The sequence below is a fragment of the Eptesicus fuscus genome, chromosome 19 (genome assembly GCF_027574615.1).
Source record: "Eptesicus fuscus isolate TK198812 chromosome 19, DD_ASM_mEF_20220401, whole genome shotgun sequence".
In the NCBI taxonomy this organism is placed as follows: Eukaryota; Metazoa; Chordata; class Mammalia; order Chiroptera; family Vespertilionidae; genus Eptesicus; species Eptesicus fuscus.
The window spans coordinates 36,069,794-36,085,827 of NC_072491.1; the positions used below are offsets into that span (position 1 = coordinate 36,069,794).

A 16,034-nucleotide genomic window follows, 5' to 3' on the forward strand; every position below is an offset into this window, starting at 1 on the left:
GGATTTTATTTATTTTGCAGATTTTTCTAAATCCAAATTCCCATTAGCTTCATAGCAACTTTCGTTTCAGTAAATAATGTACAAGTGGCCTTTAAAAAAAGTAGAATAGCCTGGACTCTTTCCCAAGAACTTCCCACTGCATGCATTACTGTTGCCCCTTTCTGGATCATGAGTGTGCATTTTTCATGGCTCTTGACCATGGCCAAAATAACCTGAGCTTGCTTCCCATCCCTAATAATAATTATGTTCTATATAATTATTATTATGATGATGATCCTTTCTCCTCAGTAGAAAAGTGGCTGGACCAACCCCAAAAGGACTAGCCTCTTCCTCCTCTCATTCAGATTTCCTTCTGTTGCAGATTGGATTTGAGGATCCTCCCCTCCAGGGACAGGCTGCAGCTTCAGGGAGTGGGAGTGGAGCTGATTCTGAGCCAGCTCGCCATATCTTCTCATTTTCCTGGTTGAACTCCCTGAACGAATGATGTTCATTCCAACTGCTGCCCCTCTGTCTGCCTGGCTGAAATGCACACAAGTAGCAGGGAACCTAGATGAAATTAATATGATGTAAATGATGAAAGGGACCTCAGAACAAGATTTCTGCAACAAAAGAAAAATCTTTAATTCCAGATGATTTATCTAACACATTAAAGGAAAACAGCTGCAGAAAGCATTGGGAAAAAGAAACTTGATCTTATGCAAATCTCTTATTGTGTGGGAAACAGTATGAAGGATGTGTCAGTGTGGTATGTGTGAGCATGTGTCAGTAACAAGTGGCAAGCGTTGAAAAAAGTGGGCACTACACTCTTGTCTCTAATCGGCACTGGCTTTTGTTATTATATAATAGCTCTTTTTCTCTTTCCTTGTTAACAATGCATATGGTCAGTGAAATTCACTATTAATTTAGAAGTGACTGATTTATCAATATATGGACAAAAGGTAAATCATTGACCAAAGGTATGATATGTTTCACAAAGGTTTCCTCTTTTCCATAATATATGTTGCTGGACGTATATCTAGAAATGTTCTTTGACTCTGACACTTTCGTAGTCCAGAAGGCTGAAGGCCTAGGACATTTCTTGTGACATTTTTCTAATCTAGTTTTAGATATGCAGATAACAAGCACTTTAATTGGGGAAAAAAACCTTTCCACAGGAACCATCTACTTTCTCATGTATCCAATGAGACACAACTTCATGTATTTAAATATATATGTATGTATATACACACACACATATACATATACATATATACATATATATACTACATTATATATGTATATATATTTAAATCATGTTTTATTTGTCCCACCATAATGCCTCCTTCAGAACATAAATACAACTTTACTCTGTATGAACTCTTAAATAAATGCTGTTTTTAACAACTTAGTCTTATAATGATTTATTCAGTGTTTTATTTTATCTTATTAATCCATTAGTCAAGTTATTTAAAGGGTCCCAAGGGAAGAAGCATCTTCATATATACAAATTAATTTTGAAGTATTAAACAATCAACTGATTTTTTTTTACCTAGGAGTTTTATAGTCTTATATTTTACAATTAACTCCATGATTAATTTTGTGTTAATAATTGTGTAAGATGTTAAATTTTGGATGAGATTCTTTTTTTTAAATATATTTTTATTGATTTCAGAGAGGAAGGGAGAGGGAGAGAGAGATAGAAACATCAATGATGAGAGAGAATCATTGATCAGCTGCCTCCTGTACACCCCCCACTGGGATCAAGCCTGCAACTTGGCATGTGACCCTGACCGGAATTGAACCCAGGACCCTTTAGTCCAGTGGTTGCCAACCTTTTGAACCTCATGGACCACCGGTTGGCGATTGCTGCTCCAAAGGTTTCCTTAAACCAGCGGTCGCCAACCTTTTGGACCTCACGGACCACTAGTAGTAGTCCACAGGCCGATGCTCTATCCACTGAGCAAAACCAGCTAGGGCTCAGTTAAATTTTTTAAGTTGTAACTAAACTACCAAAGGTGAATGCATTGTAAAACTAACTAGATGTGTTGTTTGAATTCAGAAGTGAATAGAGATAGTTTATATTACTAAAATGAAAGTGATTACTGTTGGCATAGACATAAATGAGGAGGGTATTTGTGGAGGTATTAAAGCAGGCATCCTTAAACTACGGCCCGCGGGCCACATGCGGGTGTTTTTGCCATTTTGCTTTTTTTACTTCAAAATAAGATATGTGCAGTGTGCATAGGAATTTGTCATAGTTTTTTAAAAACTATAGTCCGGCCCTCCAATGGTCTGAGGGACAGTGAACTGGCCCCTGTTTAAAAAGTTTGAGGACCCCTGTATTAAAGTCAAAATATTTATAGAAATTGTTTCAAGTGCCATTTCATAGCAACTAAATTTAGTTGTTTTAAGTGGAGAGGCTATCAAATTTCTCCTATTAGAAGTAGGCATTGGAAAATAGCTTAGAAAAATTATTTATGATAGCAAAATAATGGCTGAATAATGTATGAGACTTTCTCATTTGGCCCTATAGTTTGTAGAAGTGCCCTTCCTCAGCCATTCTCCTCTTTCCCTTTCCTCCTTCCCCAACCTTCCCTAATTAGTTTACATCTTACAGTTAATCATGGCTAAATGTTATTTCCATTATGAATAGATCTTCCATGTCTAGAATTACCAAGTCTTAGCGCTGGAAGCAACTTCTCAAATTATTTAACTCAATCTTAGAAGAGTAATCTGAGGTACAGAGATGAGCCCAAGGAGACTACAGTATCTGTGTTAGCCACTAGCTTATCTTTGTATTTGTTGTAGAAAAAAAATACAAGGGATTTTGTCTTTACTTGTGTCTAAATATGTTTGGAGGAGTCCAGTAGCTGAGATTATTTCTACTACTATTATTGAAAAGAAAAAGTAGTCAGGATTACCTTTGCAGCATTTATTAAAAATACTAGAGGCCCAGTGCACGACTTTCGTGCACTGGGGGAGGTGGGGAGGGGGATCCTTCAGACCGGCCTGCTCCCTCTCACAGTCTGGGACCCTTCAAGGGATGTCCACCTACCGGCAGTCGGATATCCCCCGAGGGGTCCTTAGCACTTGTGCTGAGGCGGGAGAGGCTCCTGCCATTGCCGCTGCGCTCGCCAGCTGTGAGCCCGGCTTCTGTCTGAACAGCACTCCCCCTGTGGGAGCGCACTGACCACCAGGGGGCAGCTCCTGCGTTGAGTGTCTGCCCCCTGGTGGTCAGTGCGCATCATAGCATCAGGTCGTTCTGCTGTTTGGCCAGTTTGCATTTAGCCTTTTATTATATAGGATAACTATTGAACACTCTCTTACACAAACAAATTGACCAAGGATTGTAAGGATGTTTTATTACTGAAACATTTACAAGGAAAAGTTGATTCAAAGAGCTTACATGATTTCTCTCACCCACCAAAGAGAATGACATTCTCTTTGGTTCAGACCACAGCAAAATCAATTGGGTGATTTCTGTCTGCTTCTTCAAAACGTTTCCTCCTGGGTCTATACTCTTTTAAACACATTAAAGACACCTGGAAATGGAAACTAAAAGTAGACAATACAAATACCATTCTGTTGCTATTACTGCACATGAACACACTTTGTGCATTCTAATTAAGGAGAACAGGCGCTCTTGCTATACCTCCTCTACGTTTCAAGCTATATAAAAATAAACAAATGGTATCAGAGCCACGCTATGGTACAGAATACTGTATTATTTTTTTATTTTTGTGCTAAATGCAGAATCGCTTTGGCCAAAGGCACCATTTCATTTCCCAATACTCTCCATCAGTTTCCTGTTCTCTTCAGCTTGCTGTGCTAACTTTTTGGCCTTGGTAAATTTTATCATTTCTTGGAGGATGTAGACGGAGAGATCCAGTGAGGTGATAATCTCCGGGGATCGCCTCTCCTTTTTCGGGGCTTCCTGGCGACGGCTGAGGGCGCTCTCAGCACCTCGCTCAGCGGGACTCGCAGGTCTCTCGAGCGGGCGCCGGGGAAGCGACCGCAGCTGCCTCAATGCACGGAAAAAGTTGGCAGCTACCTCGTGAGGGGAAAGGTGGCTGCTGCTGCGGCGGGCGAGGGGCGAGGAGGCTGACCAGAGGGGAGCAGCGGGGCTCTTATTGAGGTTACCTTGGCGGAAGAAGTATTCTTCCCCCATGATAAGCGGGACCTGCCGAACTGGAAGGACCTGCGTCGGCGGCGGCTGGAAGAAATCTAGGGGTTGGGGAAGTTGTGGGGCCTGTCGGGCGCCTGGGACAGGCCCCCGGATGAGGAGGGCCCTGCATGGAGGGCAGGGTAGGAGAGCCACGAGCAGGATGCCCGCGGTCACGAGCAGCGGCAGTCTCATGTTAGAGGGACTAGAAGAAGGAAAGAGAGAAAGAAAGAGTTAGTCACAGTTTAGCTCAACTGGGAGGTGGTGTGTGTGTGTGTGTGTGTGTGTGTGTGTGTGTGTGTGTGTGTGTGTGTGTGTGTGTGTGTGTGTGTGTGGCGGGGGGTGGGGGAGTGGCGGGGTGGGGGGCGGATGTAGTCTTCCCACGGGACACCCAGACCTGGCTGGGGCTCGGGCGGGCGCTGTCCGCAGTGCTGAAGCTCCCGAAGTACGTCTTACAGAGCTGGAGTGAAAGGGGGAGCAGGAAACGGACGCCTGCGGGGCTAGGCACCAAAGCTCAGCCTCTCGCCAGGCTGGAATGACCCCTCTCTTTCCGAAACCCCCAAAGGGACAGTCCCCGAGTCCCCTTCCTAACGATCTCTAAAACTGATTTCCCGAGCTCTAGAGAGGATCTACAAATTTAAGACCTCAACCGCTCTTAACTCCCACTCCCTTTCGGATGTTTCAGCTTTTTCCTCCAAATTAAAAGCTGCGTCTCGTCCTCCTCCTCATCCATCCCTGCTCCAGCGCCCTTCTTTCGGGGATCGGGATCAATGGGGTGCTCGTCTACACAGCCGGAAAGGAATACTTGGAAGTTCGGGTAACGATGAGTAGCCGTCTAAGTTTGCTTTTGCCACATCCCAGCTACTATCGGGATCTTGAGGCAGTCAGCAAACACACACACACACACACACACACACACACACACACACACACACACACACACACATACACACACACCACTGGAAGGGCAGGGTCAGGGCTCCGCAGCGCGCACGGTAGCAGCTCAGGCAGTGCGAAGTTTCCGTCTAGGCTCCCTACCTTCTGAGGCGCTGCTGCAGATTGATGTCTCCGGGCTTTTTCAGGGGTTTTCTTTCTTTCTCCTTTGTTTCCACTGTGGGTTTTTTTCTCCCCTCTTCTCTTTCTCTTCAGTCTCTCAACGGACTTGGGCTCTGAGTTTCTCCACACCAGAGCCCGGAATGGGATTTTATAGTGTCGACCCTCTTCAGAAATCACGCAGCATTTGCCTAATAAGCTGACGCTCTCTTGACAGCTCGATTGCGTGCTGCCTCTGCTCCTGCATAAATCATTGGGCCCTGCCAGGAAACCAGGGGCAGAATTTTTGCTATCTCAACACTGAATCTCACATCCAATTATATCAACAGATATTTATCGCCTCCTTGGTGACGTCAACCAGCCCTAAAATGGAAGAGCTTCTTATGACTTGTCCATTGACAAAAATTCTTGAATGAAATTTCCCAAGCGTGAAAACATATTGACCTTTTACTAGGAAAGGCCAATTTAAGGATCAGAAAAAGAGACATCGAATGGGAGGGGAAAGGAAGGGAGAGTTGGAGGAAAGGGAAGTTTATCAATGCACAGTCCTGCAGGGAAAGCAGCAACCACTTAATAGGGGGTGGCTCCCGATCCTCCTCTTCCCTTGCCCTCCTAACTTCTCTGACCAGTTGTCTTGTGCAATACCTTGATATCTGAAAATATTCCTTTGCTAAGAGACAAAGTGTCCTATGGCCTTCCTGCCTGGATAAGAATGAAGAACAAGGAGATGGGAGTGTAGAGGCACTCAGCTTTTAAGCCTCTGTTTGCTTTTTCCTCCCAAGAACAGGTAATGGAATTATGAGTCTGCAGAGGCAAAACCAATAATACCAGTAAGTCTCTTAAAATGCAGGTCAAGCTTTTTAAATGATGGCAACAGCTACTCCCATGATGAAGGGGCACAAACTGGGGGCAGTCTGGGGTGCAGCAAAGATTTTAAGTTATTCCAGAAGCTTACTGCTCCTCCTTTGTCTCGTCTCTCAGTAATTGTGGACTTTTTAAATTACCAAATTAGAGAAAGGACCAGTAAGAGGTGCCTGAGTTAAACAATCTTTATTTAGTTGCAAGCCCAATGAGAAAAGCATTGATTAACTTTCTATTCTATATTGGAAAAGGTTTAAACTGCTTGATAACATGGCATGTTTGCATTGATGCATACTGAGCCTGTTAAAAGGTAAATTCATTCATTTTACTTCCAAATATTATGATAGTATCCATATCAAGGGCACCCAGGTTGAGTTTTTTTAATTAATCATTTCTTTTTCCAAATTCAAATGTGCTCCATGGGAGCCTGATAAATAAATGCTCTCTGGCACTACCACAAAATGGAACGACTATAAAACCACACTCACATTTGGAATTAAATTGATATTATTATCTAGGTGGGAGGCAGTTATCTCTAATTGTGCAATTCAAAATGCAGTGTCAAACTCTGATATCTATGATTCAATTCACCTTCTAGATAACAATCAGAGTTGTTTATCAGAAATTTCCTCGTTTTCATTTCTGGTACCTCTGCTGCTTCCTTTGTAGCTAACATGACAAATGATGCAATGCACATTTCAACTCCCATTTGGCTCTATGCCAATCTACAATTTCTAATGCTGTTAGAAATAAAAGGAAGGTAAAAAGAGAAATTCTGGCAGTTTCCAGAGAAGTCAGCCCATAGTCGGATCATTGCACTATGGAACATGCTTTAAAAATATATATATATTATTAATTTCAGAGAGGCAGGGAGAGGAAGCGAGAGATAGAAACATCAATGATGAGAGAGAATCATTGATTGGCTGCCTCTTGCACGCCCCTTACTGGGGATCAAGCCCGCAGCCCAGGCATATGCCCTGACCAGGAATCAAACTAGTGACCTCTTGGTTCCTGGCTCGACACTCAACTGCTGAGCCACACCCAGCTGGGCTAGAATGTACTTTTGACATGAGAGAACAGAGAAAGAAATGTGTTTCCAGGAAAGATGTGAATTGTTAATAGAAGATCAGGATTATGAATAATGATTGAGATTTTAGAGAAAAGCTGTGTTTTATGTTGGAGAATATAGAACCATAATTTTTGCTTCAAGTTGAAATGAATCTCAAGTTTTTTGCTGACTGTCTTTCATGAACCTTTCTCTGTCTGCATTGGCAAATATCAGCTTGGATGTCAATCTAGAGGTGGAAGTAGATTCGGAAGGGGAAGTTCAGATAAGTGGATGCAGAAGAAGAATGAGGGAAGGGATAAGACCAGGGCATTAAGCTAGGGAGGCCTGGGAGGTTCCTCCAGAGAAGACACATGCTTTGGACTTATCTTATTGGGCCAGATGGAGGATGTTGTTTTAGTATAGCTCCCTCATCACTGTTGAGTCCTTGCAGTGAGATTTTCCTAAAGTAGGTATAGTTGGTTAGGGACAAAGTGGCTCTGACTAAAAGTGAGGAACAAAAGGCCCATATCCCAGAGGAACAGGGACTGTGCAGAGTAGTCCCTACCCACAATTTATCCAAAAGATAGATCTCATCAAATCACTGAATGTTCACTTTAGAAATGACTTGAAGAGATCATTTGGTTTAAATGAGAACCAGAAAGGTTAAAATTACTTACCTGAAGTTACTCAACTAGTTACTGGTAGTTCTTTTGACTACCAGCCTTTTGTAGCAGAGACACATGAACAAACTGAAGTGAGAAGATGAATTTAGGTAAAGTGTCATATTCACACACCAATGCTAAGGTATCTTTTCTTAGACTTTCCTTATATTGGTAAATATTATCACATGTAAATCTCCCTAGGCATGAAAACACACATAAGTTTCTCTATGTATATACTGCAATTTACCTTTAAGCTGAATCTTGCAATTATAACATTAGGTTTCAAAAGACGTTGCCAACTTAATGACTTTGATTTTCCACATAGTTCACCTTGGAAAATAGAAATCTTTTGATAAAGTATAGAGTTATGTGCTTCTCAGAATAATTATACAGATGTGTGGCTGGAGAAATAACATGATGTAGAGGACTTACATGTGCAGTAAGCTAAATACCCAAGTCCATAAAAATCGCCACTGACAGATTTTTATCTTACATGTAGGTATAATTTTTTGAAAGGAGTCTTTGGAGAACCAATTTAAATAAAACATAATATAGGGTATGGCTAAAATTAAAAAAGACATGGCACAGCAATCCAATGAATAAAGAAATCAAATGAACACAGAAATAATAGGTAACTGCTGGACTTATTCCTGCTGTCTGCATCTCCTTGCCCTTTTGAGGAGTACCCCAATGTGTGCTTCAACTAGCAAAGTTCATGGTAAAGACAATCTTCAAGTTGCTAACTGAAACATTTGTGTGTGTGTGTGTGTGTGTGTGTGGGTTTGTTTTAAATATGTATTTTTATTGATTTCATAGAGGAAGGGAGAGGCAAAGAGAGATAGAAACATCAATGATGAGAGAGAATCATTGATCGGCTGCCTGCTGCATGCCTCACTCTGGGGATCAAGCCTGCAACCCAGGCATGTACCCTGACTGGTAATTGAACCGTGACCTCCTGATTCATAGGTCGACCCTCAGCCCCTGAGCCATGCCAGCAGGCACATTTGTTGAAATGAATCTACATCTTCAATGACAGCCCAGGTTGAACAGGTGGCCTGGTAACTACTTGTAACTGTGCTTTAGATACATAGATTAGTAACTAACTACCTTCTGCTTCCATAGGAAGATCTCAAATAGCACAGATATCTAACAGTAACTTCTAATAATCTCTTTTGATTATCAAAGCTATTCATCCTCTTTGTAGGAAACTTGGAAAAATTACAGAAGTATAAAGAAGAATACAAAATTACTCAGATTCCAAATTCTAAAGATGATCTCAACTAATATTTTATTGTTTCCCTTGAGAAATTTTTCTGAGCTCATAGATTTTTAGTAATTGAGGGTAACACTGCTCCTAATTGTGAATCTCTACTAAAAAAAAAAAAAAAACACAAAAAAACAAAAAACAAACAAACACACAAATAAAAAAAAAAACCCTCTCTTATTTAAAAAAACACACTAATTGGTTGAAGGAATCTTTCCCAGATTCCTAGATTAGGTTTAGGACCTGTGTTCTATGTTCTCCTAACATCATGAATGTCCTCCATCATAAAGATCACTTTTTTTTTTAAGATCACACTTTTAAATCATCACTGGTTCAATATGTATCTTCCTCACTGAAATGTAAACTGTGTAACAGAGATTTGATTGTATTTATAAACTGTCAAATTCACTACTTCAGCCCCTAGCAAGTGTTAAAACATGATAGGTACCCAATAAACCTTTTGAATAGATAAACTATAAAAATTTGTTGGATGAATGAAGCATAAAGCAACCATCCATAAGTCTATCATCCAGAAATAACTAGATATTTTATAACGAAAATTTTATAACCTACTTTTTTACACTTAAAATTATATTTCAAACATTTTCCTATGTCTAAATGACATCCATTTTAGTGACTGCATGGCATTCCATCAAGAGATGTATTACAATTTCTATTCATTCCTCATTGTTGATCACCATCCCAATGACCTGCTTTAAAATTTTTCTTTGCTATCTTACCCTGGAACCTTTAAGTAATATTCCCACAGAATAATTTCCTGATCTTTCAAATATAAACAATATCTGTTAATTCCCCAGATTATAAAATGAGCATCCTGACTCACCTACCACCTTCTCCCTTGCATGTCCACTCCTTTAAGCAAGTCCTCAGGACAATGAGGTTCTGATCAGCATCAAATAACCTTAGGAACAAAGCCTCAGATCTGCTAACCACAGAGACAGAATTTTGGTCAAACTAGAGATAACATCTAGGCTTCAGTTGTGTTTCAGTTCCAGACCCAGAAAAGCAGCAAAACCAGAGTGAATGATACCACGGCTGACATCAGGACCAGATTCAATGACTAATGACCCCCTACCCTAGCACTGACCAATCAATAGAGACCACAACCTTGATCTTATATGCTCATTTTTATGAATCATCATATTAAAGGGCATAGGGAAAGCTAATGAATATTCTATTGAGACCCTCCCCTAAAATGTCTGCCTTTAAATAGAGACCCTTAAGACAAAGGACCTAGTGCACACTAACTCTCTAGAGCATCCCAAGTGCCTTCTTTCCTCAGGCTCCTATCTTTGCTTTTTCCTAAGCTGTAAGGGTCCCCATGAAACTTGCAACCAGCAGAGCAGTGGGCAGCGGCAGCTCACTCCAGGAAAAACCCCTGAACCTGTCTCCAAGGGCTCTTCTTTTGGCTCTGTAACTTGTTTCCTGAGTCCATGCAGCCCAGCTGGCTTACTCTGTCTCCCCAACATTCTTTGTAAAAGGCCAAAGCAGCTCTCTGAGCAACCTAGTCTAATCTTCTCTATGAGTGTGCTTTTGCTTTGCATGCTAAATAAACTTCCTCTTGTGCTAGAGTTCTTGGCTCTGAATTCTTTCTTTGCCAAACTCAATAACTGAGAGCCAAAATCACTGGTAACAATCACCAATGGACCTCTATAGAATGAGTATCAAATGCCAGTTGTGATAGGAACTGTACAAGACATTGACAGGGTCTCCTGTGGATTGCTCAAAGAGCCCAGGACACTATCTTTGGGCAACCACACTCCTGTTCAGGGGTTTGTGGGGCAGGGCTTCCTTTCAGTTCCCCATCAGTCAATAAATATCTCAGCATCCAGAAATTATCATTGGGTGCTTTATATCCTTTCCTAAGTAAATGGCAAGTGCTTTGTTACCTGTCCCTTTATTTTTCCAGAAGTTAGGAAGTAATCTTACCCTGAGGAGATGACTCAGAGCATTAGAAAAGGGGCGTAGTTCTGTTTCTCTAACAGGCTTTTGTCTTGATAGACAAGATTGACCTTTCTGTTTACATCGTAATACATCAAATTTTATGTTTTAGGCTCCAGATAATGAATGTAGGGCAGTGAGAGGATGTGTGTGAACTTTCTGTCAAGAAGGGCAATTTGCAGAAACTGATTCTCTTACAATAGTTGGTCATGAGAAAGAAATCCATCATCCAAGCATCCTGAATAGGTATTTATATTCACGAACATTTCTTAACTCTAAAGGACGATTCCCAAAGAACTCTCCTAGAAATGTTACTTGTGTTACAAAGGGGTAAAAAGGGTGTGTGTGTGGGCGGTGTTAAACAAAGGTTAAACATTTTTTTACTGCGAATTTTCTAGTGTTTTAAAATATTTTTTTCTGCAGTGTAAATCCCCAAATTTTCAGAATTCTCCAGACTTATTTGACCACAGAACATGTTTACTGTGGGACTAGTTGGGAAATATAATAAGCCAAGGCATCTTATGAGGAGTCCAGCTACACTTCTTTGCCATTCATATCAAAGAGCTATTGAGTCATTTTCTACCACTTTTAGGAAAAACTTTTAAAATGACACTTTTTACCCTTGAAGAGATAGTTTCAAGGTATGGGAGACATCTATTTCCAGGGCTTCTGAGGATTACCCTGAGAAGAGTCACCTTACAGCAAGGAGCTGTTGAGCCCTCCCTCGTTACCCAAGAAATGGTCAGGTTTGTTTGCACACTTCCTAGTCAGGGGAAGGAGTTGGTCTCTACAGTAATTTAGCCCAGTGGAAATCTGTGGGCCCATCTTGCAAAGGAGGACCTCTTTTGGGTGTGAAAAGGCAGAAGTGTTCTAGACAGAAATGATTGCAATGGGTGACACTGGGTTTTTCATAAAGAATATTCAGTTACTCAAGAGGCAGTAGGCAATAAGGGTTGCAGGGGTGAACAGAGACGATGGACTGCCAACCTTCAGGAGCTGTGGATTTCAAAGATGTTACTACTGGTTGTGGGTTCAGACCTTTTGTGAACCTTGCTGCAAGCTCTTTTTATCTTTGAGGCTTCTGTCATTCATCTGTGGGAAATGTGATGTTAACTATAATGATAAAACCTACAGTTAATTTTTATGAGTGTACTTGTTTGTCTGTCTCCCAGTTTGTTGTGAGCTTACTTCCCACTTCTTTGTAGTCTGTAACTTCTATTACTCTGCTTACACGTGATAAGTGTTTGTTGGTTGTTGGAGATTGACTATGTATTTGCTGACCTAAGAGAAAGACTATATCAATTGAAGGTGGTTTCATAACTGTGAGTCAATGAACTTTTGAAAGAATGGTTATATGAAACCAACTTGTGGGAAAGAAAGGATCCGTCTGATTTGCCACATTCACTGTTCTCTTTTGCTTAAATTTTAGAAGTGACCTGAGCAAGAATGTTCCCAGGATAATGGAAAAGACTTAACAGCCTCAAGATGCAGCAAAGTTTAATACTCCTATTTATATAAAGTTAAATACATATTACTGTATATAACTTAATATATTTTTATCTTATCAGCAACAACAATAATTGCAATGAAGGGATTTTATTTTAATGAAGAAATGCAATTAAATAATTTGATAGACTTCTTCTGTAAAATAGTTATTCAGCATTTTAAAGCAGAACACCATATCTGATTCCTTTTTATGATGGAATTTGTTCTAATATCTTTACTCAAAGACTTCACTAAGAATAAAAATTGTCAGTGCAGCCTTGCAAATAAAGTGTTACCTGGCTCCCTTTCCCGGTGGAGACACACTAGATTTCCAAGTATGGCAGTTGTCTGACTACCTTAGTTCTGTTTTGACATGATTACTTACTAGCTAGGTGACCTTGAACAAGTTATTTAAGTTTCCCAAACTTGTTGCCTTATTTGTCAAAATATTATAAAATATCATTTTCCTTATTTGTTCCTCTTAGGTTTGTGGGGGTTAAATGAGATAGTGAATTCAGGGCCTAGAATATAAGAAGCATTCAATTAACATTAGTCACTGTTGTTGGGCTAGTGATATGGTTGTTGTTATGTTTGAAGGTAGTGATTCTATCTAATCTCAGCTCTTCAGAGCCTAGCATTGTGGCCAGTATTTATTAGGCTTAATACATGTTTGTTAATGAAATAAAATAAGTGTAATCACTAATCTTTTTCTTCTAATACCAGAGGTTTTTCAGCTATCCAGCTGATTTTTTAAAATTTAATTAATGGACTTTATTTCATGAGAGCAGTCTTAGGTTTACAGAAAAATTGAGCAGAACGTAGAAGCAGTTCCCATATAATCTTTGTCCTCCTCACCTATCCTCTTCCTAGTTTTTCCCAATTATTAACATTACTATTAATATCTTACACTGGTGTGGAACATTTGTTACAATTGATGAGCCAGTGTTGATGCATTATTATTAACTAAAGTCCATAGTTTACATTAGGGTTTGCTCTGTTGTACATTCTGTGAGTTTTGACAATGCATAATGTCATGTATTGACCCTGATAGTGTCACACAGAATCTCAGGCCTAAAAATACCCTGTGCTCCAACTATTCATTTCTTTTTCCTTGGCAACCCTTGGCAACCACTGATCTTTTCACTGTCCCTATATTCCAGAATGACTTATAGTTGGAATTATACAAATTATAGCTTTTTCAGACTGTCTTCTTTCACTTAGTAATACAATATGCATTTTAGGTTCCTTCCTGTCTCCCTATATTTTTACTTATGAATAGCATCATTTTGACTTGGGAAGTATCTTTTGCCTGATGTTTCTCTACTTAGTAAATGTCTGCTCACTTAAGGATTATTTCTGTGTTGAAACTTCTATTCTCAATCTAAGTCTTTATTGATTTAACTGAAAATAGGTCACTCAAAAGGGAATTTTGCATCTTTAATTAACATTTCTAATTAAAAATAAAATACTTTTCTATTCTAAGATCAATAGGTCCCCACTTCCCGTGGAAGCCTCTGTTGCCCCACAGGCTGCTATGGATCTATCAGATTCTCCAAGTGTGACCTGGATAACCACTGCCTTTAAGCTGGCAGAGAGTTCATTTTTCTCCACACCCCAAGTGCTCCTAGACAACCTTACTATTGCTTCATTCTTAGCCTCTGCTCTTAAGACAGGCAATAGAAAATAATCACTCACCATACATTTAAAAATTTGACTTTTATTCATCTTGTCTGTCTCCCTGAATCAATCCCTGGAAGGCCCACCCTCCAACCTGAGAGAGGAGGCCAGAGAGCACAGGCACACTGCCTACCTGCCTTTCCGAAGACCAGCCCCCAACTAGCAGGCCTCTTCTGGACTTCATTTCCTTGATAATTTCATGTTCATCCTATTCCACAAGACATTTTAAAATATAGTCTCTTCTGCAGCCCTTGAGTTTTCTCTTACCTTAATGTTTGGACCTTTCAAGTACTTATAAACAGGATGTCTCCCCATTGGTCTAAATTTAGAAAATCCATAATTATATAATATATTTGGCTGCTTCAGTGCTTTGTTAAAAGCCATCTTCCTAGGTACTTGAACTTTTCATAGGGCTTTTTGCTGGGGAGATGGAGAAAGAGTAGGCTTTTCACCAAACCCCTTGGAGCTGGGTGATTTGGATTTCTCCAAAATATCTGTTGTATTCATTCTGTTTCCATTTCTACGTCTAATTATGGGGGCGGCTCCTCATCATGGAGTGCAGTACCACTGGGACCTCCATTCCCATTTGCACAGGTAGACTCCTCAGTTCAGGGATAGGATGTGAGACTGGTCTGAAAGGTGTTCAGCATATAAAGAAGGGGACAGCTCAAAGCAGAGTCCTGTGTCTTTCCAAGTCTCAATCACATCCCCAAAGCAATGTCAGAGCCCCTGAAACCATGTCACCTCTTTGGGTCAACTCTGTACTTGACTAAGAAAAAAGAATAAGGCTAAGATTAAACATAAGCAATGGCTGTAAATTGGGACTTTGGGGTTTTGATGAAATATAAAAATGCCAACCTATGTTTGTATCTGCTGGGGTTTTATCAGAAATCTTCTGGGGTTTGCTGAAAGGGGCTGCACATGTTCTCAGAAACTACCCACTGAGAATTCTCCTCTGGGAACCTTGGAACACTGAAGCTTTCTCCCTTTTGGTCAAGAAAAGTATAATAGTGGCTTGCCTTGTTTTTGCTCCTTTCAGAAACCCTACTGCCCTTATTTCTAATTCTCACTAGAACCCTGCTAGGAAGTAGATATTATTATCCACATTCCATAGTTGAAGAAGCAGAGGCTCAGAATGGGCAAGTAACTTGACTGATGTCTCCCAGCTGATATGTGGAAAGGTTCTGGGATCCCCAAAGAGTTCCTCTGTTCTCTCTCTCTCCTCATTCCACCTAGGTCCCCCAGGAGCTCTGGGGAGGAGTGGGCAGTGTTACATGGTTGTGAAGGAACAGGTCCCATATTTACGGCATATTCCTGGGTTGTCTCTTCCATCAGCAGTAACCACAAGGTGTGATATGGAAGAAAACCAACCATACTGTTTATGCTCAGGTCATTCAAGAGAACACTAACTAAAATGTCTGGGCTGATTGAAAGTCCCTGAAAACTTGTCCAGGCATTATCCATAGCCATTTGCTGTTTGCTTTTGGTTTTTCCTCTTTAATTTTAATCCTCACACCTCTTTTGTGTACACCATGCTCAACATCACATTCCATCCATTCTTCACTACCATTTCCAGGAGCAATTGGGACAATCTACTCACAACTGTGTTTATGTATTTCCTCAAAATAGATTCCAACCTCCCCAAATCACTGGGCTTTGAAAACCTGTGCACAGTTTCTCATTTTATAATGGATGATATAAATTGATGCTTATGCTTCACACCAGTTTCTACATTAATATTTGCTCTACGGAGTCCTGCTAATTAACATGTACCTTTCCTGAGATTTCAAATCATCTATCTGAAATGGGAAAGAGGCAGAAAGCAACTTGTAAATTCTGTGCATAATGAAGTAAGGAACAAGCTCACATAATGAAGACAAA

At 40.4% G+C, this 16,034-nt stretch overlaps 2 protein-coding genes across 8 annotated transcripts in view; one reads left to right on the top strand and one right to left on the bottom strand.

Annotated features, from left to right (window-relative positions):
* TRIM55 (tripartite motif containing 55) overlaps positions 1-1,224 on the top strand; it is a 40,010-nt gene extending 38,786 nt beyond the window's left edge. For both annotated transcript variants that reach the window (XM_028158795.2, XM_028158797.2), the window contains one exon: positions 362-1,224. In XM_028158795.2, coding sequence (XP_028014596.2) covers positions 362-484 — 123 coding nt within the window. In that variant the 3' untranslated portion in view covers positions 485-1,224. The remainder of the gene's footprint in view (positions 1-361) is intronic.
* The window catches only part of CRH (corticotropin releasing hormone), a 339,387-nt gene that overhangs the window by 148,452 nt on the left and 174,901 nt on the right, over positions 1-16,034 (bottom strand). For 3 of the 6 annotated variants that reach the window (XM_054708335.1, XM_054708337.1, XM_054708334.1), the window contains one exon: positions 3,712-4,346. The exons of 1 other annotated variant lie outside the window; for it this stretch is intronic. In XM_054708335.1, coding sequence (XP_054564310.1) covers positions 3,758-4,346 — 589 coding nt within the window. In that variant the 3' untranslated portion in view covers positions 3,712-3,757. Of the gene's footprint in view, positions 1-3,711; positions 4,347-5,179; positions 5,261-5,345; positions 5,455-16,034 lie in introns of those variants that run through there. 2 more of the 6 variants (XM_008150375.3, XR_008554542.1) reach the window with 2 other exon arrangements.